The 22,929-nt window shown below is 45.3% G+C and overlaps 1 protein-coding gene across 1 annotated transcript; it reads right to left on the bottom strand.

Annotated features, from left to right (window-relative positions):
* Nucleotides 1-590: 590 nt before the first annotated feature.
* On the bottom strand, nucleotides 591-18,550 carry LOC146189803 (acetylcholinesterase-like). The gene is made up of 10 exons (XM_084605349.1): nucleotides 18,541-18,550; nucleotides 14,653-14,792; nucleotides 12,154-12,300; nucleotides 9,861-10,003; nucleotides 7,201-7,426; nucleotides 6,430-6,642; nucleotides 4,743-4,909; nucleotides 3,293-3,539; nucleotides 2,058-2,251; nucleotides 591-832 (listed from the first exon to the last, which is right to left on the bottom strand). The coding sequence occupies exons 1-10, from the start codon at nucleotides 18,548-18,550 to the stop codon at nucleotides 694-696; spliced, it is 1,626 nt and encodes a 541-aa protein (XP_084461475.1). The 3' UTR covers nucleotides 591-693.
* Between the last annotated feature and the right edge of the window lie 4,379 nt (nucleotides 18,551-22,929).

Below are 22,929 nucleotides of genomic sequence, written 5' to 3'. Positions count from 1 at the left end.
AGTCTTGAGAAAGGCAGGGCTCCTGCCGAAACGTCTACTACAAATAAACTTGGAAACAGTATGAAGCAATTTTTCACTTTTATGTAACCTCTAGCAACCAAGTACGTCTATTTACTTATGCTATATATATATATATATATATATATATATATATATATATATATATATATATATATATATCCCAGTCGGAAAAAACTAGAAAAGTTTTATGATGTTACGACAAAATTTTTGTGCGGTTTTTAATGGGAAACCTGTTGTGACAACAGAACATTCTGTAGTAACATCAGAAATTTCTGTAGTTACAACAGAAACGTGCTACAGAACTATACAGACAACAGAAATATACTACAGAAAAACTACAGAAAAGTACTACAGAAAAATCTGATGGTTACGACAGAACTACAGGATATTTTGTCGTATTTTTGACACAGTTCTGTAGTTTTTTCGACTGGGATATAAACACGCTCTGAGCTCTGAAAAACTGTCGTTGCCACGTTCTTTCTGTTCACGTGGTGGTAAATATGCAGCCGTTAGCGCTAACTGCGTAGAACTGCCACTTTTGCTTTTTTTACTTGCTCATGGTTCGGAGGTTTGAGAAGGCAGCTAATGGCGATCCCCAACGAACAAGCATGAATCGTGGCGTAGTTAGTGAATCGCGTTGCAGGACGTAAATATTCCGAAGTGTTGCTGACGTCAAACGACGGGGCCGTTCCACAGCCTGCACCACTGTTCTCGGGGCCCCCTGCCGGGCGCGAACTTTCGCGGGTTGAGCCGCAGGTAGCGGGGCCGGCTCCATAAATACTTGGGCCAGCAAAGGTGCTTTGGAGGCTGCCTGAAAAAAAAAAATGTACACCGGGCGATGCTTACAACCGCGTTCGAATTTTCATCCCGTTGTTGTATAACACTTTGCTGCCCCCCTCCCCCCTTTCCGCCTTTGCCTGCTTCTGAAAGGTAATATCTTCACTATTGTTCAAGCGAACAGCATGCCCTCAGCAGAATAGAGCTAAATTTCGGCTTTAGAAAGCGAACTAATATACACTCACATAGGACACTATGTTTTATTGGATGTGCACAAAAAAGGTTCTCAACTTAGGTGTAACAGTTTTTTCAATAATGCTCTCCATCTTGAGCTCTGCTACGGGCCTTTGTGCCTTCAGAAACATGCAAGCATGTCGCGTGTTATATTTCCTTACTGCAAGCCAAAGAAATTTGGAAACTACTTGAGGCAGATGAGAAATGTAACTAAAATTTATGGTTCGGAATACCCGAAAAGACCGATTGGTCACTAGGGAAGCCGTAGGGAAGTTTCAGGGTTAATTGACACCTCGGTGCTTCTTTTAACGTGCGCGCGCTGACAGAGCGGCAAAACTTCGGAGATGGTCGAATGGTCTGACTAATCGGGAAACGAAGTCGCTTTATTTACGCTGGAACTGGTTCGGTCATCATGATGCTCCAGAGTGAGGAAGGAAAGGGGCAGACACCTGGACAACACGGCTACTTCGTGGTAGCAGGGATCGCACTCTGGGTTGGAGAGTTTAATGCTGCATATCACTAGGGCGAAATGTTTTAAAATGTTTGGCAAGAGTTTTACCCACATTTAAGATTCTTGTTCAACACCAGGTTTGACCTCAGGCTCACTTCGTTGCGCCATTAACTGAAACTGACGTTTTTCTTTTCACAATTAATGCATGGCTGTACTGCACAGAGATCTGTACCATGCACTCAGTGAATGTAGTAAAGGACTGCGGATGGTTTACCTCGGTTGGAAAGCCTCATTTCACGTGATTTATATCCTAGCCCCAGCCTCGTGACGTGCCTTCTTTCCTGTGTGGTGTTATCCGTTTGGCTGTTTTACTCAAGTAACCTTAGCCGTCAGGCGACATTCTGCGCGCGAGAGAGCTGCTTAGCATCTTTTAAACACAAAGGCAGCTGAAAAAAGCATTTTTGAGGGGCGGAGTTTGGTGTCCCTGTAAACAGTGATCAACTTAACCTTATTTTCAGGCCCACGTTAAAATCACTGTCTCTGCACAGGGCAGTGAACGGGAGAATACATATACCCTGTTTTAGCGAAGGTTGACCAGATGTCCACAATGGTCTTGCTGAACTCGCGTTCTTCATCCGTATACCAGTTGGTCGAGTACGGCTCACCGAATAGATAGAACAGCTCAGCCGTATGTATCACGCCCATCCATGGAGGCGTGAGGGAGTTCTTGGTGCGGTAGTCAAACAAGTAGAAATACGTTTCGACACCCTGCGCGCGAACAACAGTATGAGAGATAATGAGTAGCTTGGAAACAACGAAAAGTTTTATAACTCCCTGCATTTAGCCACGTGTTTTTAAAGGAACCAGTCAAATAAAGCGTAGTCAACATCTACAGTGCCTGAACGTTTAAGGATGGGGCTGCAAAATGTACAATAAAGAACACGAAAAAAACGAAGCTTCACCGGACATTTAGTGAACCGAAACAGTGTTTCACATAATCTGATATATTAACTGATTGAAGTTATAAAACGTATTACAATTAACTGGAGACGAGTGTGTCCTAAACAGTCAAATAGCCTCGAGAAACATTTAGTCAAGGTAGTACCGAAAGTTTATTTAAAGTAAATAGAAAATTGAGTGTGTATATCAAGGTTGAAATAATCTTTACTCCTTATGGGCAATTAAAGCTCCGTCCAGCTCTTGTGCTCACACGCTCCATCTTCAGGCTCATGTAAATAATCATGGAGAGGGGGGGGGGGCATTATTCTGTGCCTAGCGGAACACTTCGGAGAGTGCAGTGTGTTCAAGCACTTAAAAATTGGCTGAGATTTGTCTCTGCTAAACCTAGTTAGGCGAAGCGAAAACAAGTTGTTTTGTTTGGTTTTGATTTGCTTAGGCTTAGGTTTAGACATGGGCAGACATGGTTTTGCAGGGATTAAATGGCGAGACTATGCAGCCCAGGACGCCGTCAACTACATGAACGAAGACGTGATGCCGTATCTGTATCTAGAGATCAGAGGGCAAAGTCAAAGGTCAAGTGACGGTAAATCATACATAGTACCATGGTCATGTAGTAACATGACCACTCTGTGACCTCTTGCTCGTTGAAGGTCAAGCGGCCAAACAAGTTGACCTTGGATGATACATGACGCATGTAAAGCTTTCGCTTCAAAATGAGACAGTACCTCACTCGCCCCGCTGATGCTGCGGCATTTGCTCATGTCCTCTTATGTGAACGACATTCACTCTAAACTTTGATGCTGCATCAATCTTAGGGGCATTTGAACTTTTACTATGGAGATCCATCACCTTCCGGTTGAGCTCCTGCGCAAAATGGTGCGCGGGGCACAGCATGAAGTAGTCAGCGATGATGTTAGACAGGGCAGCGCGCTGCGTCAGGTAGCTGGTGTGGCCCATTAGGCCCATGTAGTTCCAGTAGATACGGCGCAAGCTGGCCTTGGAAAATGAATGCAGGAAGGTCCGGTTGCATGTGGACAGCAGCTCGGACTTGGACACCTTGCGATGGCTGTCCCGCTGGAAAAACTGCGGACTGGCCCTGATAATGCAAGCAGCAGTAGACAGAAGGAAGAGTTCAGAATTACGCAGAGAAAGGTATTATTATGCGACGTTGTACCCTTCCCCTTTTTCAAGATGCCTCTATGATATCATGCCCTTTGATTGCAAACACTGGATATCTCCCACCCACGTATTCCTAATTTTACATTAGCATCTCATTTTTTTTGTAAGCTGTGGCAGAAGACACGCAAATTATAATTTAAGAGATGTCCAGACATATTACGATACTGCTAACTGTACCGCATACGAAAATGAAAGTGCTCTACAAATACGTGAATAGGGAAAGAGGCCATTGTAAAGGTAGCGGGCCCTCATAAATGCGTCAGTGCCGTCCGTACTGAAAGGCTGTGTTATAATGAGCCTGTATTATAAACATTCTACCAAAATCTGTAAACTTTATACGTCTTTAATTCTCCCTTTTGGTTTCCACATTCTTTGCGTAAGCTTGTGCCCATCTTCCATAGTTGTGCGTGACGTCATACACAGTCCGCGTGAATATAATATCCGCATCTGTAGTCTGTGTTGTCAGTATAAAATAACCAAGAAACATGAAATTTCCACGATTACGAACCACGTGAGAAGCACACTGACCTGTAAAAATCGTTGTGAGCAACATTTTGTTAGGAATAGGAATGCGGGATATTGTGAACCTGGCTGCTTACTCTGTACAGTGCGGCCGTTTCTTATAAACTTCCATGCTAATTTTTCCCGATGTGTCGCCGATAGGTCGTACTGGACTTGGGAATCTAAGAATTGGAGAAATTAAGATTTTGATCCTAATAGCTTAAACCCTCAAGTGCTACGCTCTGTTAGATAACCAAGAATGTTCCTTGCAAGATTTTCAGTAGACAGTCTAAAAAGCTTTGTTGGGAAGCATGCGGCAGTTGTGTGTCATCTCCTCTGCGCGGTAGGCAGAAAAGGCACTTGACGCCTAGGACGCCCGGTAACCTGTGCCCTTTAGCCGCACTGTTTAAAATTGATGTATTAGAATGTGCATCTACAAATACTGGAGTGCTGAACTTACGAAAGTCGATTTCCAACATTTAAAATACTATAGTTGACCCTAAAGATAACTGGCCCTCGAAAATTCCCGTAAGGGTATTTAGTGTCGTTAGTCTTTATGAGAACTGAATTTCCACGAGAGCGAAAAACTAGCGCGAGTAGTCAATGGCTGAGTGCGCACGTGCTGAGTATGGATGTGCCTTCGTCGGGCGTGACACCGATGAGCAGCTTGAGATCCCTGTCGAAGAGGCCCCTCTTGAGGGCAGTCAGGATATGCACAGGAAGCATGTCATCGCCGAACACAGGCAGGTACACCGCGATACTTGCGAACAGGTCTGACTGCACGGCCTGAAGCGCGGAAAGAAACGGATCTCAATGAACGCGATGCCGACTGTGACCGCCAGAGGCGTCGCAGCAGAGAGGTGTTAGAATATCGACAACCACATTTCCTCACGTATTCCAGATCAAGCTTAGATTATTTATGTATGTAAGTACAGAGAGGCCGATAAAAAACTCTGTTTGGGGGAAGCTTGGTGGGGCGTCGAACCGCTCTACGGGAAACAGAACTGGTGGAGTGACTGCCGCATTACAAGTTCTATATACTCACTGGCAGGCAAAACCCATACACACATAGACATATACCGTCATAAACCTACTACCGTACTCACAATAGTCATGTGCTCATGGTAAAGGTAACTAGGCATCTCTGCACCTTATAGAGTGGCAGCTTCGTACCAAAAGTCAGGCAGATAAGTAAGTAAACCAAAAGTACATTTGTAGACGCCGGAAAAGCAATGAAACACAGAACTCCCAACGAAAATAGGCACGGAACTTGCAATACTTTGGCATTCCGAAGTAAAGGAGACATTTAGGTGAATCCGTGTAATTTTCTTTGCTCTGGGCTTCACGTTTAGCGCGATCGTCACGAGAAGGATTTGTTAGCCTCTACGTTTTTTGCCTTCTGTCACTGCCTCATAGAACGGCCATCCAAGCACACTTTGAGGACGCGATTACGTTAAAGAACTTCACTGGTTTTAGTTCCTATCATGGCAGAAAGTGTTCAAATGACAGCACAGTACACAGTACAAGTACAAGGTCTGGGCGGTGGTGTGACGCAAGCGAGTACTTCGTATAGAAAATCGGAAATAGACGTTTGCTACAACTTCTGCGCGCAGTGAGTTATTAGATAGTTTTAGTTTCACGTACGTGTAAGCTTTACGTACATACAACGTCGTCGCTAATATCCCGAAGCGATATTGTGTTCTAAACCATTGCATTCGCCTCCAATTTGCTCAATCTTAGCCTCGCATAATGTTTCAAATAACGAAAAGCTTTCGTTTGTCAGTCAGGAGGGCAGCTTTCCAGCTGGTAAGCCTGACGAAAAAGCATTTTTCGTGGTCCTACTGATGATCTCGCGAGATCTTACGAGACCAGAGGGTACAGCAGTGTTTGTACTGTCCTACATCGAAGTTTAGGCGGAAAAGGGTAGGTGATGGGCTTTTGTCCCTGCCCAGCGGGGAGTGTACTGCCTCATTTATCTCCCCCCCTTAACTCAAACGCGCCTCTACTCTTAACAATACACGCCGGGGCATGGTGACTAACGCGCGTCTCTTCACCCTTCCTGCCTAGCTTTAGCTGCAGGGCCAGGAGAAGCTGTCCGCTTCTGACGCTAGACACAACGCACAGCGTGCGTCGCGTACGTGTAAATAGAACGGTTTCAAACAAAAGGCGGCTAGATTGCGTAGACGTCCCATGTTCGCGTGCGTGAACTCTGCACTTGTGTGAAATTAAAACTGTATATTACTGCTTCAGTGCAAGTACGGACACAATCGGCTCGGCGGCGATCGCAAGATAACGCGGAGGCGCACCACGATCTTGTCGGCCTCTACGCGCCTGAGGCAGGAGATGATCTGTTTCGCGTGGTTGGTGATGCTCATGCCTCCGAAGGCGCAGCCCGTGCTGTAGGCCAGCTTGTCGGCGAGCTCCAGGCTCCGGTTCTCCCGCGCGATGATGGACACACACGGGCTGCCACTTTGCAGGATGGCCCGCTTGATCAGGGGCCCGGCCAGTGGTGACGTAGTCTGCGAGAAGGTGGCGCCGCCTTGAGGACGTGACGCGACCGCTTCTTTTCTTCTGGAGGTGGGGGAGGACACCCACCCAGAAGATTGCACTTTTCGCCTCTCCGTCGACCTAGCTTGCGGGGGCCACTTGCCCACTCAAAGAAACACCAGCTTGCAGATTTCTTGCCCCATTTCCTATTTTCCTATACTTCAAGCTCTAATACCGAGTCGAGAGATGGATGTGCGTAGCTGTTCTTTTGTATCGGGTTGGTGACGCTTCCCATTTGCCTAACCTTTGATGTGTCTTCTCGGTGCCTAATATGCCCATTGTCTCCCGTAATGCAAATAATAAATCATTGCCCGCCACCACCAGCGTAATCGGCATTTACTCATTTCTAATGTCTGAATATTCGCTACAAATCGACCCGAATAGCAACGTAATAGTTAGCCAAATAACCTTTACGAATTAGTACTGCCGCTCTTAACGATGTGTCACCCCGACTCGCGCATGCAAAAAGAGCATTTCTATCCTACGTGTGGAGTCCCGCCCTACTACGGATGTCGTGAATCGATACCAACCATGAGGCCGATGGACATAGCGCCGGCGCTGTTGCCGAAAGCGGTGATCTTTTCAGGGTCACCGCCGAAAAGGTGGATGTTGTCCCTGACGAACAGCAGCGCCAGGTACTGGTCGTAGAGGCCCATGTTACCAGGGGCCGTTTCATGCGTGCCGTAGAGGAAGCCGAAGGCACCCAGCCGGTAGTTCATCTTAACTATGACCACGTTGCCCAGGGCGGCCATGTACCTGAGAGAAATGAAGAATGACTGGTCTCACTTGTATAATGTTGCATTTAGGTGAGCCACTTTTTTTGCAAATCGCCTGATCGAGTAATATCACTTAGGCAGATCCAAGGCAGTCTGTGATGTTAAACTGCGAGTATTTTCTCATAAGCATACGTTCGTCGACCCCACACTAAAATGGACACGTCAACTATGATTGTTGCGGCTGGCTTGCATGTGCCGAGCGTGGAAGAAAAAAAAATCCGTTAATCCGTTAGAGTAGATTTAAAACCAGATGGTCCTCATGAGAACGGAGCACGGAACGTCGCAGCTATCACTGCAGCTGACCGACACGCCAGCTGGCTGGAACACATGCGCTCTCATGCTGTGCACTGAGATTTTTTATCTCCATTCACTTCCATCTGTGCGCGAAAGCTCTAGCATGCACTACGTGGTTTAGTAGGTCATTTTTTTTTTCAAGACCTTTGTATCACTGTGAAGGGTGTGGCTACAAGAATGACAGGAATTATTCGCTGAACACTACTGCTTGCATCGATTATGTGACACACACCTATTCCAGGATATCTGACGAAAAATTCTTGCTTTTAAGGGCGCCGTCATGCGCCGAGTTAAGCTGATCACTCAAGTCAACGCCGGAATATAGAATGTTCGGTATTTCCTGTGGAGGTCGCTTAGCAGGGACGACCGTGGCGAGTTGTGTTGGCATTTTCGTGCCATAAAAAATTGTCTGCACCATTGTGTCGTTCAATAAAGTTAGGAGAAAAAACAATTGTGTAAGGTAGAGGATGAAAATCTTCTTGGATACCAAATTTGGTCGAAGTGGAGTGATTAGTTAATTAGTTAGAGGCAAAAAGGTTATTTACACGTCGAAATAGCACAGACGTGCACACTCGTAGTGACGTCACACCAAAGCGACAGTCGTCAATATTGTGATAATACGAGGTATGACACACAAAAACACGAGACTGGTATAATAAATTATTGTACCTACAGAATCAGTTTTATGTGATATATCGCCTTCAAAGTAGTCGTCTTCAGATTTCACATCTGCATTCTGTGCTGCTACAGCTGGTAATAGCTCTCTGGAACGAGGTTTTTGGAAGGCTGTTCAGGAGATTCTCTGTTTTTGCCTGAACGCCTTTAACTGAGGTAAAATGGGTTCCCTTTAAGCAAGATTTAACTTTAGGATATAAAAAAAGTCGCATGGAGACAAATCAGGTGATTAAGGAGGATGCTCCATCATAGTAATGTTTTTGCTGGTCAGAAACTGCTTGACAGAAAGGGCCATGTGAGCGGGTGCATTGTTCTGGTGCAACAGCCATCAATCACTCCACAACTGTGACCTTTTTTTTCCTGTTGTTTTTCACGAAGTCTTTTTATTACTTGAATGTAGTAGTGTTGATTAACAGTCTGCCCACTGAGAACCCACTCAATCATTACAATTCCATTCTTATTTCAAGCTACACACTTAGTCTCGTTTCTTTTGTGCAGCACTTTATAGAACCATAAACAAGACAAATAAAGGGTCGAAATTATTATAAAGTTATTAATTAGTGTGAATTAGTCAGAGATAATTAAAATATAATCTGCCCAAAAATGTCAAAAAAGAGGTGCGTTCATGGTGACGTCACAACGACGCGGTTGCCATGGGGACCACCACCTGTGACGTTATGGCATGTCCTAGCAGCACGTGACGTCATGAGAGAGGATGGCAGCCCGATGGGAAAGAGTGGCGCCGCGTTGAGAAAGGCTGACGCGCATGAAAAAAGTAGACGTCGCCGGTGATGCCATGGCGTGCCTTGGTACAACGTTATGTCACTGGAAGGTGGCGGCGTGCGCGTTGCCTCCGCTTCTGCTTGGATTATGCCAGTCGTTGACTTGCTGTCGACGCGTCTTCTAATGTGCTGTATGACTGCAGTTGCGTGATACGTTGCAGTATGGTGCGCCGTTTGCATCTGTCAATGCTTTCGCATTACTCCAGTGCCGGTCGCCACAGGCATCTAACACAGGGATCTAAAGTTTTTCGAGAAAGCTGCAGGAGCGGCGCCGACAGCGTCCGGCCGAGGCGAAAGTTAGAGTGTGAGTGGTGCTCAGAACGTGCCAAAACCATTTCGTCTTTTTCTGCTTGCGGTCGACGCTTACCCGCGCGTTGCGACATTCCTATTGATGTTGAATGGTTTTAGAATATAATTAGCGCGAGAAGCATTCTTTAAGTAATATTTTGCAGGGATTAGGATACATCGGTCGAGATAATCACTATGCTGGCGGATGGTCCTTCGGGACCCCCTAGTTTCTTTCCCTTTCCTCTAAAAATTACAAGTTTAAAATGTTCCTATTCCGTTATGCGGTTATCACTGGTGATGACCAACAGATGATATTAGTGCCAAAATAATCGAATTCACTGCTCCAAGGATATGCCTCACCCAGGTGAGGATTACCTCAGATCCCTCTGAATAAGTGGCCTCTCGAAGACAAACACACCGCCATGGAAGTAGACCATGACATCCAGTTTCTCCGACATGTCTAACGTGGGTGTCCACACGTTCAGGTAGAGACAGTCTTCCTGGCTCAGTACGTTGGCCTGACGGAAGAAAAAAAGAATTGTTCATGCGTCTACCATTTCCTTAAACTCAGATGGCTAAATAGAAAGTTGGGTGAGTTGGTGTAGCGTTGCTTGTGTGCTTTTCTTGCTAAGTCCTAGTATTTTAGCGCAGTTCAGGAATATCATGGCTACAACTCTGGATATTTGCAGCAGGTCGGAAGCAACAAAACAAATTACGCCCTGTAATTCTTTCAGAAATTTTGTCATGACGTGAATGAAAGTTCGGACGTCACTACGAGTGTGCACGTCTGAGCTATTTCGACGTCTAATTAACCTTTTTGCCTCTAATTACCTAATCACTCCACATCGACCTATCCAAGACTTTTCGTCCTCTACCTTACACAACTGTTTTTTCTCCTAACTTTATTGAACGACACAATCGCTGGCCAAAATTTCGATTGGAAATGATTACTTCGTCTGGGCCCAGGCAAAAACTATTCTATGAATTGGCGATAGTGGACTAAAGCTTTCCTCTTTACCTTTCTTAAGCTTGAGAATGCCATAGACGTACTATTTGTGCACACGATTGCTGTTAATTCATAAACAAAATGTGCATGGGTGCTTGAATTTAGCTATCTTTATCAGGACCAACAAATCTTCACTGAATTTAGGCTACACGGTTATAAAGCGTTTCATGTTTGGTGAGGCAGCTTCAACTTTTGAACAGAAGGGCTTGTCAAGACGACGAAATGTTCGGATTTAGAGATCATCCTGGATGCATTAACAGCACAGCGCTTGTTTGATGCGAACCTAGAAGGGGGAGCAAAGCGAGAACATATAGTCTGGTAACAACGACAACTGAGACGGAAAGAAAACTGCTCCATGCACAAAACCTAGAAGGGGGAGCAAAGCGAGAACATATAGTCTGGTAACAACGACAACTGAGACGGAAAGAAAACTGCTCCATGCACAAAACATTTCTGTGGTGGCTTAGGGGATTCCGAAACTCGTCGCTTGCAGTATCAATTAACGCAACGTCGCTAGAGGAAGGGCTATTTCAGCTGTGTTGTGCGCCACATAGGGCAGTGAGCACACTACCCAATATTCTAGTAGAGGCTGCGCCTTCTTGCTAAGCATAAAACTAAGTGCTTCGCTGCGTTGATAAGATTTCTCGAAACGAGGTGCTCGTATCGCAATGCTTGCTGTCATGAATGGGCAGCGGGGAACCCTCCTCTATATCATTTATTGATGCGCTTCTTATGCCACGGCCGGTCGCGAGGGAAGTAGAAGAGCGAGCTCTCGACACGACCAGTCGCCATACATCTGCGTGGCAGTCCTAGCCGTAGTTCGCAGCCTCTTGTGCGGCAGCGTCTATCATTTCAACAACTCTGTTAATGCCTTTCGGCACATACGTGCGGAATTAGATGAAGATGACTCCCTGCCGCTTGGCTCCTACGTCATTTCTGATGATCTCTATATTACTCGCGATAATTTGGGGCTCAGGCCAGTTTATTTCTTTGTAAGCTTGTGTTGCTTAATTCAAATTCAACATCTGCACACTATGCAAGCAAAACCCTTCACTGTGTAAAGAGGGACCTCATTGGATTCTAAATAAAGTGACATCTTGATCAGCGCAGTTACTAGGTTATTGAAGTCATGTGTGTGCATAGTGGAGCAGGAAACTTCCACTCAGGCGGGAATTTTAGCAGATTTACCGAGATACCGAGAGCTATCGGCACGGTTAATAAAATTTATACAGTGGCGCGTTCCGCAATACGCGTAAGTAGACTGTACTACATACGGCTCATCAAACGCTCTCTGGGTTTTCGTTTTCCCGGTTCGCCGTTTTTTCCTCTGTTTTCGCAATTTTACTTTATTTTTCTCGTTGCTGTGGTCAAAACTTATTCTTTTACCTGTATCCGGATTGTCTCCATACATTTGTTTGCGTTTGTGCAGTAATGTTCCACCGCCTTAAAGCACTAAAACGCTGGGACATAGCAGGTTGCAGTGGTTGCGGAATGGAAGCGTCACGCAAAATAATGCGTGGTGCTACAGCGGCAGCTTTGTTGGTGAGAGCGCCTCATTGGAGGAATGCGCGTCATCATGACGGACAACTTGTTTTAGGTGAGTCTCGTGAAGTGGCGCCAACAATCCGCGCGTTTAGATAATGAATGGAAGCACGTGCTTACCTGTTTGCACCGAGGCGGCATCTTTGTCGCCGCGAACACATTTTTCCAGGGCCGAATAGGGACCGGTCTCCGGAACCTCAGTCGTCCCACGGGAGGCTCGGCGAACGGGATCCCGAGGAACGAGTAGATGGTGCTATTTAGCACCACCTAAGACACGGGCGCAAGACAAACACATGAACTCGTAGAATGTAGTTTTGTGTGAAGCAAGTGTTCATTCAGACCAAAAAAGCTGCATGTATCGCCACGATATGTAGCGCTGCATGAGCGTCTCCAAAAATGCGGGTATTTAAAAAAATTAGCCACTCTTAGCATCGTCTAGTTTGCGAACATTGCAGAGTAAAATCTTATCCCATTGATAGCCATTAGTACTCTCATCGTTCTACCAAACTGCGCTCGGAGCCAATAAGGAACTCTTTTGTGAAGGAGTTATTTCTTGGATGCGGAACAGCGTTGCAGGACTCTTATTATTCAAAGGGTACTATTAAATTTAGATACTATGTATGAAGGAGTATGAAATATAAGCAAGCCATTGCTAGCGAGCGTTAACTGGTGATGCAACCTGCCTAGTTTTTGCAATTTGTAAATGACTTAGCAATTTTGATGAACATGTCCCACTGAGTTGCTTTGGGTCATGAATGCAATTCCTACCTTTGCCTACGTACTTTCTTACTCCACCGACTATATTTCGTTCGCATTAACCGCTTTGACCAAATTCATTTTTTCTTCGTGTCGGGAACACGCACATTGTTAAAATGCTTTTTCACCCATTCCCCCCCCCCCCCCCCCCACACACACACACACACACTGCTCTCTTTCCTTCACAAAATGTACATATGAAACAAAGAGTCCTTGACACTATGCAAATTATAAGGGAATTGTTTTTTGGGGCGGAATCACTACTATTCGGCGTGCAACCTTGGATTTAATTGGCCTCGCTTTGTCGCAATCACATTGACCTTTTACCTTTGGGCATGCTTGACTTCATAATATTGCAAGCCGATGAATGGAGGCAGAACATGACCGATGGCGATGGTAGATGACGGTTTAATGAAAGATGGCGGACCTAGCGCGAGCGCGCCTGCCTACGCCAGTTCCCGCTTCTTCATCGCCCGTAACAATATGACAATAACATGGTAGTCATGTGATAAGCACTGACCTTACATCATCGTAACATTAATTGGAAGCAATAAAGTTTAATCAATACCAACCGTGTGCAACCTTGGTACAGACCTTTAGCTCGTATAGCTAGCTCCAAGCCATGCTTAAACCCCCATCATTTCTTGTGTTCATCAATGTGAAAAGATACTTTAAAAATGGAGATCATGAGTTGGGATACTACCGGGAGTATATGCTGTTTTTTGATCTACTTTCTCACCAGTTATATCCATGGTTATACTTTCAATCCACTCTGATCAGTCTCAGTGGCTGTTCGTACTTGTCGTAAGCATACTATAACGAGCCCATGACTTTTCCTATATTTTGTTTCCTTCACAAAATTTATGCCCTAACCTTTATTAAAAGGCACATAAGTTAAGGTTTTGGACTGCATGAAGGTTTGATTGCGGCAAAAAAAGTAAGTTTTGGCTTAGACTAGGTGATTTGGTTTGGTTTGTGGAGTTTAACGTCCCAAAGCGACTCAGGCTATGAGAGACGCCGTAGTGGCGGACGCCGGAAATTTCGACCACCTGGATTTCTTTAACGTGCACTGACAATGCACAGCACACGTTGTCAGTGCACGTTAAGGAACCCCAGGTGGTCGAAATTTCCGGAGTCCTCCACTACGGCGTCTCTCATAGCCTGAGTCGCTTTGGACGTTAAACCCCACAAACCATAACCAAATCACCTAGTGTAAGCCAAAACCTCTTTTTTTTTTTTTGCGTCACAGCTGACTATTAACATAACATCATACTATAAGGGGAGCAAAGAACCGGTTTCATGGGGTAAAATTTAGGTTATAACAATAAGTTTTCTATTGATCAGGAGGACGTTAGTACCCTTAGACATGTTCTGCATTAATACCGAAAGAGCATTCGATGTGGTGGGCACATCAGCCCTCATGCTGGTGTGGGTAACCACGGCATGGTAGAAAGAGATTTTCATATGGTGCGAAAAGTCCGCGCGAGTTTTGCAGCGACATTATTGTTTTACAGCAGGGTTGAGAACGAAGCGATCTGAAAGTCGGCAAGCTAAACAAACGAAGTCGGTGCCGAACCGTATTCGCAACAAATCGTATTTAAAAGGGCGATCAGGAAAGAACTGCAAACACCGTTAATTTCACTATATGTATTATAAACCTGCGGTTTAACCTCTCTGCGTTTTCTCGCAATAAACACATCTATCTAGGGCCTAAACTCATCACGTTGTACTGACATGCAATAGAAAGGGCAACTTACTGCGGACGAAATATTACGAGTGAATATGCGAGCACCATCATTTAGAAGGTCAGAGATGAGTGGTTTGCGGGTGAAGGCTCTCTGAGAGAACTGTTGAACCGCTTACATCACAGAATCCTTGCACGGGTCCCAGGGTCGTGTTGACGACTTTAGTAGCGTGCACCGTGTTGCAATTGTCTGCATTTACAGCCGGCGCTATCACCGTTGGCACGACCAAGAAAAATGTGCACAGAAAGAGTCGTTGACCTGCAAGTAGGAATGCATATAAGCTTATTCACGTGACCTCTTTGCAGCTGTACTGGCAAACATGGCACGCACAACGCAACATCGGAGAGAGGGAAGAAAAAGAGAGAGAGGGCCTACGGCGAATCATGACACGGCGTATGTGAAATCCGAGCTCTGGTTGGACGGCGTTGCAAACGGCGTCTCAAGTTTCCGACAAATGAACGCCGCGCAGAGGGAGGACGCCGGAAAACCGGCGCCGAAACGCGTCGGAAACATTTTTTCTGTGCATTTAGTTTCGGACCGCCCAACGTTATGACGTCTCCACAATGCAGGGTTGCCACAACTGCCGCATGCTAAACCTGATAGTGAATAGGGTCTATAGGCTGGCGTAAAAGAGCGAATCAATGCGCGAAAGAAAATGTCAGTACGATTTTCAAACTGAATGCAAAAATGTCTACGACAGCAGTTTGACATACTCGTGGTGATTGCTTAGCAATTGTGAAGTCTCAGCTGCGCGAGAAGTCCAAAAGTACTTAAGAATTTTGTTGCAGAGTTAAAGGGGCACTAAGTGAGATGTCAGATGTTAATGATGCCTTAATGCTTAACGGCACTCAAAAAGCGTTTTAAAGCTTCAGACCGCAAAAAAATTATATTTTATGACGCGCACTGACCTAAGGGGCAAGATACTGAATATACCAAACTGACTGTTTACATTAAAAAAAAAAAAAAACTGAACCGCAGAAATACCGAACTGTTTACATCAAAAACAAATTAAGGTGTACTTTTTGGAACATACGTGACTATTTTGTTCCTATTTCCGTTGTGTAATAGCAATTACTGTTCTTGAAACTGTTACCTTGATGTATGTTAAAGGTTACTTTTATGTGTTTTGCTGATGGTTTGTGTTTGCATCACATTCCGACATCTGACTGACTATTTTGTGCTGCTCTGTGCCTGCTGCGTTGTGTTGCACGTGTCAATTGTTGTGCCGAATGCCCAGTCAAATGACGTGTACGTCACCTTTAGCCTCGGTCCCACGGCAAAACTGTATTTTGCTACAGACTCCAATAAATTCAATTCAGCCCCTCCAACTACCCCCAAGAAATGCTTCCATACTATTTTGGGGGGCTCCTTTTGTCACGGGAAAATAAAAATCAGGGGACCCATTCTTCGCGCAAGTATCGAAGTACATGACGTCTCAAAGTGAACGAATTTATCCTAAAAATCGAGCTTTCATGCAGACAAGCACGCGTGTTGACAACAGGGACGCTTCCCGCGCCTACGCCACTGTAGGGACATAAACGATGTCACGCGCGCTACGTCTACGCGGCCGATTGCCTCAGTACCTCAGCTCCTAGAATACATAGCGGCGGTACTGAAGTAGCGGAGCTGCTCGCTAAAGCGGACTGTTCGCGCGAAAGAACGGTGCCAGCGGTCGCCGAAAGGCGAAGGAACATCAATTAACTATATTTCAAAATTATCGACTTCGGTTCTTAGCTCAGCATGTATGCGCAATGAAGGGAATTTGTCCTACAGAATCCAAGCATTTCATGGGCACGTTTTAAGCAAAAAGCCTTCATTGACCCATGCGCACCGGTGCAGGAAGTAATCACAAATTGTGATCAGAAAACGCCTATCACATTGCTGTTTCAAGAAACATATTTAACGCCTATACCAGATATCAAACCACCGTCCCTCTGATCTCCAGCCGAGTGCGCAAACCACTACTTCACGCCGGGCTCGTATGAATGATATCGTTATTCTCCTTGTCCAGCAAGCCTTCCGTCTCCATTAAAAATGCAGGGGGCGTCACTGTGTCTCGGCGGAAGATGTGAAATCGGGGCTGGACGCTGAAGCTAGCGGGCGCACGTCGACTACGGCTTAAGGCCCGTTCACACTTGCGACTAGCAGCGGTCGCGCGACCGTTTTGGTCGAAAAGCGACAGTCGCAAATGGTCTCATCGGTCGAAAAGCGACTGCCGCGGGCCGATCGGGCACTGCTCAAATTTCCAGTCGCGCGACTACTAGTCGCGCGACTACTAGTCGCAAACCATTTCACCAATCAGCGAGGTTCCGGAGTACTCGATCGAGCACCTTCTCAAGGCAATTAAAGAATACCCCTACCTTTTCAACAAACGGCACCCGGAATTCAAAGGCAGGGAGAAGGAATATATGGCCTGGGAGGAGATTGGAAAGATTGGTTGGTTGGTTTGTGGGGTTTAACGTCCCAAAGCAACTCAGGCTATGAGAGACGCCGTAGTGGAGGAAAGATATTCAGACTATCCGGTTAGTACCATGAACTTTTGAGAAATGGGTTTTTCACGCAGGTGCAAACATTTTATATTGACACCGTCTATTCGTCGTCGGCGTTCTCCTGGAAACACGAGAGCGCGGCATGCGCACCGGCTCGCCTGAAAAAGCTGAAGTGTCTGGCAAGCGCGCCTGCTACCGACTTTCGCTGTCATCGCCCGGCAGCTCTCCTACTCCCAACTCGTTCGGAACGAGAACAGAACGAGAAGGCGACTGTCGCAAGTGTGAACATCGGTAGTGGCGAGCTCCTCTCCTCTGGTCGCGCGACTGGTAGTCGCGCGTCTTCATCTAGTCGCAAGTGTGAATACACCTTTAAACCCCGTCTCCAAGAGGAAGCGTGATCTGCCGCAGCCGCTTATCAACCCCCACCGCACGTCATCTGCCAGCAGCTGCACGACCGCTAGTAGCAGAGAGATTTACGTTCATTTTGAAGCTCCTCTCGTGCGCCTCACAAAGGGGAACTTATGAATGCCTTTCGCATACAATAATGCAGTTTATGCTCTCTTCATTTGTAATGAACAGGTACTGCATGCAGGAGTGAACATGCAAAACTGCGCGGTGGAAGCAGTCATGCGCATGTTTCGTAATTTCCTAATAAAAGCAACTAGGAGTCAGCAGTCATTACATCCACACGATGTACAAGAAGAGAAACAGCAAAATGTCTAAGCGTTCAAGAACGCATACCATATCCTTACCTAGCAGTGTTAAAATAGCCAGCCGTGGACAATCTGCATCTTTTGCGCCAAATATCAGTTTTTACTATAAAAATGAGAGTTAGTGCAGACTCGGAAATATCAGGCGCTCCAGTTACATGATTGGCTTCCTAAACCAGGTTGCTTAATTCTACCGATGGACCGAAGGAGGATGCGAGTCTTTTAGTAATGGTCATCAAAATTTTAGAACGAAGTGTTATCGATGAAATTGATTTTTTATGTTTAGCTTGGCGCCCATTGTTAAATAAAAATATTAATAACGTTCAGAACACATAATTACAAAGATGTTGGAGCAGTAATGTTGATCATTTTTTCATTGTTTACAAATTTTTAATTACTCTATCTTCACATAAAATATTAGACTAATACTTGCCTTACAACATGCGATATTATTTGTTGATGTTTCAAGAAGGGCCAGCGTAACATTACATGCTACGCTTGCTTACATATCAAATTTTAGTACCTAGCGTACTTTTGTGTACCATGTGAGGAAATAAGCTTACTGCTTTCGAAGTATGCTTGAAGCTACTGGAATAATGATGGTATCTAATATCTCCGATGAAAAATTAAGGAACTCAGCATGTTATTATGCAATCTTCCCTAAGAAGAGCTAATACGTTGACCTTAATTACTGCCTTATAGATATCGGGAGTTGCCATATCGACCCAAGGTTGCAATCACGCCTCTTACGTGCTTTGGTAGCGGCTTCATACACCGCAGTCAGGAAGGAAATAAAGCACCGCTCACCTTTTCCCATAACGATGATTCAGTTGGTGCTCTTGCTGGGACCTTCGTTTTGAGTTAACCCAGGCTCTTTCTTCAATTTTGGGTTGCGGCCTGTGGTCTGCCTGGAGGCCCGGCTTCTCCCGGAGCGATCACATTATGACCGCGTGAGAATTTCGCATGGTCGATGCGGCGGCCCCGAGTAGCCGCGGGCGACCGCTAAACGCCTCGGACCCGTCAGGAGTCCATTATTGGATTGGATTGGATTATTTGTGAACATCGATGGCGATCCCGATGCGGCGAGCCCTCTTTGTAGCAAAGGGGCCACAGTGCTCTTCCGGATCAGGCAGAGAAGAAATCGCAAAACACTAGAATAGGAAAGCATTGAGGAGAAAAAAAAAAGAAAAAAACAAATGTATAAAGAAATGTCGACAGGCGGATTGCTCTGTTGGACTAATCGACTGAACCGTATCCATGGCGATGAATTACCTTGGCAAACAGTGCACTTCTTGTAGACAACGAAGTTTCAGGTGGATTAACGGAGACTTACATTTATCTAGCTTATTTTTCTGGTTTCTTCTTTTCCTGTTTTTGGCGCAAAAATGCAGAGTTCATTAGCCTTTCTATGGCTCCCAGTTCTTAGCTATTCATAAGTAATGGTGCGTGCTATTTGCGGTCGCGACAATAACAACCCTGAACTGACTTCTGTTACGAAAAAGCTGGGTAGGTTTATTTTCAATCTAAGACTGAGACCACATAATTTCAAGCGAATAATTAGACTATAGGGGTAGCCCACAAACGTACCTCAACGTGCTCCTCTGGAGCAATTTTCTTGATGCTGCGCTGCAGTCTGCAGTGAGTGATTAAACCACAAAGGTACACTTTTTCAAAACTAAACGCAATTTTTTGTGTAGAATTTTGTTTTGTTTTGCTTTTACTGCTTTTCTATTTGTTTCCTTTTTTTCGATTGGTAATGGAGTCAGGATCACTCGGGGTTTTCTTTTACAGAAAAAGCCCCTTCCAACTTCCACTGGCGCTGTTAAATGAAATTGGCCATTCTAAACGTTTGTACGGAAAAAGGCATTTGAGAGGTTATGCCAACGAACGGCTCAAAAAGAATATGAGTATTTCATGAAGCATTGACTTTTACTAATAAAGTCATCCAATGGCTTAAACGCTATATGGACGTTGCAAAACTAGCCTTATTTCAATTACGAGAGCAGTCTACTAGAAGTCAAAACCTAGTGCCTTGACCACATATGCACTATATACCCAAGGCAGGCAGAGCGCACTTGCCGGTTGAGGTGATCTGGGTCAGCAGGCCAATTGAAGCAGGTATGGGGCAGGAAGCGGAAAGCAGTTCCGAGACCTGCGGAAGGAATACCTATGCTGGGCTGACGATTCCATGTGTGGACAGTGAAGAACACATTCGCATGACGGGAATATGATCTTGAAATTTTAGGCAGGAGTTATAGAAGGGATGTGTTTGTGCAGGTTTGTAGATTTAAGATTGTCTAAAGAGGAAATATTTTACAAGGATGTGTATGAGGCCTATAGAACCCACTGTATACCGAGTGCGTCTTTTAGAAGGGAAAAAATTAAAAGAAAAAAAAAAGGATAACTGTCTTTAGAATAATTTTATTCTTGGAGCTATATTGAGGGCTACTGCGGACACCAGGTTAAGAGGCAAACGGCTTCATCTATTACACTATTACAATAAATAACTAAACACGTGGGTGTGTCATACTTAAGAATATGAGCTTGCCCAGAAAATAGTGTAGCCGCAATAAAAGATATTCCTTAAAAAATTTGCTGACGATTACGTTACTTCTTAATGCGAAATTTGAGCGCAGCTCATCAGCTGCTTCATCTTTTTCGATAGATTGAGGTAAAGATTTTGAGCAAGACATGTATGTACAATTACCGACAACTTTCTAATTTTTCACACATATTCCTTCAAGAAACACTCCACTATCAGTTCTTGATTGCCAAGAAGGAAGCTTTGTGGTTGTAAAAATGAAGAGAGCAATTACGTTATCGGGAGGCTGTGGGAAGCAGCGCGTGGGCCCATAAGAACTTTGCGCTGCGAAGAGATGGCAGCGACTGACTGATGCCGCTGACGCCGCTAGCGAGTGAAGACAACGTGGCTCTGCGTTTCGGCTTGGGGTGCACGCACCGTGATCCGGTGATAGCGAGCCGGCGCTTTTGCAATCAGAGAACAACGTCGCCGCCCCGCAGGAAGAGGGAGGAGGGGTACACGCAGCCAACGGTGCCGGCAGGAGCGCGCGCTGCAATCACCTCCCCGGAGGAAGAGGAGGGCTGAGCTGGGGAAGCTTAAAGGGGGCGGAGCTGGTTACGAGGGACAACGCCGACGGCGACGACGACGCGAAACGCAGGAATGGGTACCAAAGAGCTGCGCTCTAAAATTAACGCTCGTTACAATGTCCACAAATGTCACCCTTATAGGCGGTTTCACACAGTAACTAAGCGCCAGCGGCACGTACGGCATAGATCGCTAGGCCATTGTGCGCTTTTAGGCCCGACTGCAAGTGCATTCTATGCACGCATCAGCCAGGCCGCGGTCGAAACGAAATCGGCAACGAACCTCTTGCGCCCGTCTGGATCTCAGGGGATGCCCGCAAAAGGATGTCAGCAGTGTGGTTTACGCCACCATCGCGGTGTTACTGTGTGAAGCTGTCCATCAGGGTGACATCTGTGGGCCTTGCAATGCGCGCTAGAATTTTTTACGAAAATTTGCTTTCACGGTTATATTTATTTCACAATATTATATTTCTATATTATATTTCACTATATTTATAGGACGAGTTAGAATTTTGCTAGTACAACATATTTCATGGAGTGAGAATTGAAAGGTAATTAGCTTATTTAGTTAATTAGGAAACTAACTGCAGCATTACGCCTCTTATCTGGTTCTGCCGTAGCCCCAAATATAGCCCCTGGGCTGAAATAAATCTTAACGCATTTAACTTTGTCTTAAAATTCTAGATTTTCTAAGAGATGGTTAACATTCCTGCCTTCGTTTCCCTTCTTTTTGTATCTATTCTATCCTCTTTTTTTCTTATTGAGAGAAGAGGAAGAAGAGGAACTAAATGAAGAATCAAGGAAGAAGAATGGCTCGCATCCACCGGCACTCCTGTAAGTTCCGTGTCAGCTTCCGTGACATTTTTCTTGTTACGCGAGGTTTCAAGAATGGCTGTGCCGAATGCATCTTGCACACCACTGCTTGCCAGAAATTCATGTCGCTGTGCGCTCGTTTAGTGCTTAGGGAGAATGACTGTTACGCCGAACGCTAGTGGCTCGCGTTTCATCGGAAATTAAGAGGGACGCATATTATTCCTTTTCGTGCGTCGAGTTGATACAAAAAGAGGGAAGTCATTTCAATTTGAGGATTTTATATTTTTGGCGCGATCCCCAAAGCCTGATGCAGAAGCGGCTTCAATTTTGTGCCTAAATATACAGCAGGGTCCTTGCGAAATATTTCATCATCATCATCATCATCATCATCATCGTCATCAGCCTGATTATACCCACTGCAGGGCGAAGGCCTCTCCCATATTTCTCCACTTAACCCGGTTCTGTGCTAGCTGCATCCACTTGACCCCTGCGAACTTCTATTTGCTCTTGAGATAATGTGAGTTGGTACTGATGCGTTAACGCTCAGTGGGTATTGTGCAGTAGTTGTAGTAGCTGCATTGAGTTTGTAAAGGAACAGTTAGGGAATAAGGGGAGGGAAAGAGATTTGGATCTTCAGTTCTCGGTATTCTCTATAGTCCAGGATCCCGCTGACCTCAGCTGTCGCCTTTGGCCTAATTGTCAGCATGAGCTGTGTGCCCAAGTTGGCGTCAGTCAGGCGGGCCTCTCAACGCGTTTGACCATAGGGCTACTAATTTTGCAATAATGGGCATTTGTCAAAGCCAAGGTGAAATAGTATGTCCTGGTTTGGCCCTATAGTTACATAACGTGCACTCTTCCACATATCTATCTGGCCTCATTTTGGGATTCATGACTCTGCTTATATATACGTTGATTCGTTCCTCCTCACACAGTAAATGAAATACTGTTTGTTAAAACCTTTAGTGATTGTGTTTTGAGTATCAAGAAGTTGCAGAAGAGGAGAAGGGGGGGGGGGGGAATATATTTCCTAATGTTTACAACAAACGGAGACAGTGGCAGCTGAAAAAAAAAAAAAACAGCGAGCGGCGCCGAGAAACAAGAAAACTTCATCGTCTTCTCTGTCTGCCTGCTCGTAGAGGCACAAGTACCTTCGTCTTCGTATATCTTTTTCATAACTAACCGTAGGTGGAAGAACTGTTCCGGCTTTCATGTGTTGACGTATAAGCTGTTTGTGGAGGTTCTGCCTGATGGTTCATCTACCAACGTTATATATTTTAC

This window comes from Amblyomma maculatum, chromosome 5 (assembly GCF_055883805.1).
Source record: "Amblyomma maculatum isolate TAMU_Amacu chromosome 5, ASM5588380v1, whole genome shotgun sequence".
NCBI lineage: Eukaryota > Metazoa > Arthropoda > Arachnida > Ixodida > Ixodidae > Amblyomma > Amblyomma maculatum.
Note: the sequence above shows the minus strand (reverse complement) of the source record. Positions and strands in the feature narration are given on the sequence as shown.

Excerpts from the sequence above, each read along its gene's own strand:
- LOC146189803 (XM_084605349.1), bottom strand. Across the intron at positions 6,643-7,200 it reads CTATGTCCATCGGCCTCATG|ACTACGTCACCACTGGCCGG; the intron begins GTTGGTATCGAT and ends ACCTTCTCGCAG. Across the intron at positions 833-2,057 it reads TCAACCTTCGCTAAAACAGG|GCAGCCTCCAAAGCACCTTT; the intron begins GTATATGTATTC and ends TTTTTTTTTCAG.